The 3,441-nt window shown below is 39.9% G+C and overlaps 1 protein-coding gene across 1 annotated transcript; it reads left to right on the top strand.

Annotated features, from left to right (window-relative positions):
- The first annotated feature begins 1,200 nt into the window (after positions 1-1,200).
- On the top strand, positions 1,201-3,180 carry LOC129309325 (probable WRKY transcription factor 48). The gene is made up of 3 exons (XM_054950868.1): positions 1,201-1,724; positions 1,977-2,120; positions 2,278-3,180. The coding sequence occupies exons 1-3, from the start codon at positions 1,216-1,218 to the stop codon at positions 2,765-2,767; spliced, it is 1,143 nt and encodes a 380-aa protein (XP_054806843.1). The 5' UTR covers positions 1,201-1,215; the 3' UTR covers positions 2,768-3,180.
- Positions 3,181-3,441: the final 261 nt, after the last annotated feature.

Genomic DNA, 3,441 nt, shown 5'->3' with positions numbered 1-3,441 from the left:
ACGTTACAAATTATAAAGACAAAACAGCCAGGTCCGCAGATTCTTCCAATAATTTAATTATCAATTCAATATGTGTTCAACTATTTAACAGTCAAATTCAAATTGTGCCATAAGCTATTAACCTTACAAGCACAAGAAGAAATTAATTTCATATCTCTATTTAACAATTATCATTTTAAAACTTGAATGAAATATTTGTTATTTAATGACTATAAATATTTCTAAAATTATATTAATATAAAATAAAAAATGACATCAAATTATACTATACTTTATCTTTTTATATCAGACCATGTAGAATCGAGAAATCATACATATTAGACTCCGAGTAATTTAGGTTAGATCGAAAAGGATCATGAGATTAACAAAATTCTTACATATATAGAGTAGTTAACACATAATCACATGTTAAAGATTCAAACTGGAGACTATTAATTAAGCTAATAGATTATCTACCAAATGTTTTTGTGCAAATGATCAAATCCACGAGGAAAAAAAAAACAAAAAAGAAATTGAAGTGGTAAAAGTTCTAAAGACTTGCCGCGTAAGAGATAATGGAAGCCAATGAAGAAGGCGGAGGCATCACGTGCACAGAGGGCGAGGGAGGGCCCTCTGTTCACACTCATCCGGTTGCCAGTCAAATCTCCGCGTCGAATTGCAGTGGACCCCACTACCTGTCCTGCTTTGCTCGTATTTAATGCGATCAGGATTCACCGCGCGCATGCTCTTAGCCACCGACATCTGTCGGTCTTCCCCTGGTGGGAAACCTCCCCCAGCCAACCTGTTAGCCAGACTCCCAACCCTACATATCAAAACTCCTTTCACACACTCTAACAAAATTCCATATATAATAATAAAATAATATTCTTAAGCTCTAAAAGCAGAATTCTTTTGATTATTAATTTTTTTATGTGAATTTATTATCATAATTTCGCTCTTACACCTGTTCCTTCAAAATTGTTGTCACCGAAATATAAATATATCTTCATAATTTTAACAAATGAAGGCGGATTCTTACCAAGTGAAATTATATTATTATTCAATCCTCAACATGGAAAATGAAATAAATTTAAAAATTTTAAAAATTAAGCGCACTTTTGGAGTTTTTGAGGGAAAAAGTCTTTTTTAAAAAAATAATAATCAGGAATATGTGCTAAGCTAGCCAGAGAGAGCTTTGAATTGATGATATATAGGAGCAGCGATGAATAAAAATCAATGGATGAGAAGAGAGGGGAAGAAGAGAGCAGCGAGAAGTGGAGGATGGCAAACTTCGTGGCATTTACCGACGAGATTCCGACGATGAGTAGTTCCGGTCTGATGAGCTTTCCTCAACCTCCTGCTTTCTCAAGTATCTCCGACATGATGATGGTGCCTCTATCAGAGAACGATTACAAGCCCAGTTACTCCTCTGCCTTCATGGACTTGCTCAATCTCCAAGATTACAGTCCTTCTCTGTTCGATTGCCTCCCTTACTCCGCCACTGACCACCACACTCTTTCGTCGCCGGCAAGCTCCAACGTCCCCGAATCTTCCGAGGTCTTGAACACCACTCCGGCCTCCCCCAATTCTTCCTCTATCTCATCTTCCTCCAATGAAACTCCCCTCGCCGATCATACGGCCATCGACCAGCCCCACACTAGTAGTGCTAAACAAGAACCTGACGATGAAGAACCCGGAGATGCAGCCAAAGGAGACGACCTCGATCAACAAAAGACCAAGAAACAGTATGATTTTCATTTCTTCTTCCTACAGTTTTTGCTTCTGAAGTTTGTGTCTTTAGTGATTGAGAGGGAACTTTACTACTCGAAAATAACAGTCAGTTACAGTTGAAGAGAAGACAGAGAGTGGCATCTGAATCAGTTTCTTCTTTCGCCGTGTATTTTGTTTTTTGAAAAAATAAACAAAAAGAGCGACAAATTAAAACACTAATTGTTGTTGTGTTCTGTGCACACAAAAATTGATCTATGTGGGATCAGGCTGAAGCCAAAAAAGAAGAACCAAAAGAAGCAAAGAGAGCCCAGATTTGCGTTCATGACAAAGAGCGAAGTCGATCAACTTGACGATGGCTATAGGTGGCGCAAGTATGGCCAAAAGGCCGTCAAAAACAGCCCCTATCCCAGGTACATATCTACGGTTCAAGTCAATTTAAATTTGCGTACGCTTTGTTTTTAATTAGCCCGCAATAATTTTGACTCGAAATTTCCTTCTAACTTTCCACATCCTCGTAACTGTCGTCCACTTATTAACGTTTCTGCTCTGTTCATTTCCTTAAAAAAGGAGCTACTATCGTTGCACCACCCCAGGTTGCGGCGTGAAGAAGCGGGTGGAGCGGTCGTCCGACGACCCGTCGATCGTGGTGACGACGTACGAGGGCCAGCACACGCACCCGAGTCCGGTGATGAGCCGGGCAAGCCTGGGGTTCGGACCCACGAGGGCTAGTGGTGGTGTGCTTGGTTCGCCAACACAGTTTGTGGTGCCACGGGCACAGCATCAGCATCAGCATCATCATCAGGAACAAGAGCATGTGCAGGCACAAGAGGATGCTTTGTTGTATAATAGCTCACCCCCACTACTTCCTTTGAGTAGTATCAGCGATCCCACGACGTCATCTTCTAGCTTCCATCATCATCGTCTTCTAGGTTTTGGACCATCGTCGACCACGACAATGGCTTCTCAAGCCAATTTGTTAAGGGACAATGGGCTGCTTCAGGACATTGTTGTGTCAATGCAGATGAGAAAGGAGGAGAAAGAAGGGAAAGAAGAATAGGTGATGCATGGAAGATTGAACTATATACATACATATGGGGTTTCCTATATATATGTAACGTTAATTTTTTTTTATGGGTCTGTGTATGATTTGTGATGTATATTGATGGATCTGACTGATCGATGACACTTCTTGCGGGGGAACTCTAGAGTTTAGAGTTTACTATTATTGTAGCATATGGGCAATGAACCTTTTGGATCGAGGTTCATGGTAACGTGACTAGTAGTTGTTGTAGCTAGCTATAGCCTTATCGGAGGATCAGGCTTCCATTTTTTAATTTTTTAATTTCTTCCATCCTCCTTTACGGGATTAACGTCTTGATGATTATTCTTCGAAACTAGCTACAATATATTAATTGCAGGCACTTTTGTATGAAACCATTCCTTGCTTCTGTGGATAATATCTTCTACTTTCTCTGTCTTGCCACACACTGTTGTCATCTCTTTGTTCCATCTGATGACTGATCACAGAGTAATAATAATCAGTTAGTGGAAAGAAAACTTTTAGGGTTAGGGTTTTCCCTGTAATAATGGTCATATCTGCTGCATTCTTTTCCCTACATCCTTTCGTGATGAAAGAAAACTCGTTTTGTTCCAAATAACTTGAGGAACAATAAAGGGATGTGGTTATATAATTGATAGTTGAGACAGTACATGGGTATGGAAGAAGATCAG

The sequence above is a fragment of the Prosopis cineraria genome, unplaced genomic scaffold (assembly GCF_029017545.1).
Source record: "Prosopis cineraria cultivar Desert tree isolate PC_DT_omini unplaced genomic scaffold, ASM2901754v1 PC4, whole genome shotgun sequence".
NCBI lineage: Eukaryota > Viridiplantae > Streptophyta > Magnoliopsida > Fabales > Fabaceae > Prosopis > Prosopis cineraria.
The sequence above is the reverse complement of the archived record's forward strand: the minus strand, read 5'-3'. Positions and strand labels throughout refer to the sequence as shown.

What these genes read in the sequence shown, in the direction of transcription:
- LOC129309325 (XM_054950868.1), top strand. Translation starts at nt 1,216, where the DNA reads ATGGATGAGAAGAGAGGGGAAGAAGAGAGCAGCGAGAAGTGGAGGATG. An exon ending in CAACAAAAGACCAAGAAACA is followed by an intron (nt 1,725 to 1,976) that starts GTATGATTTTCA and finishes ATGTGGGATCAG; the next exon opens with GCTGAAGCCAAAAAAGAAGA. An exon ending in AAAAACAGCCCCTATCCCAG is followed by an intron (nt 2,121 to 2,277) that starts GTACATATCTAC and finishes TCCTTAAAAAAG; the next exon opens with GAGCTACTATCGTTGCACCA.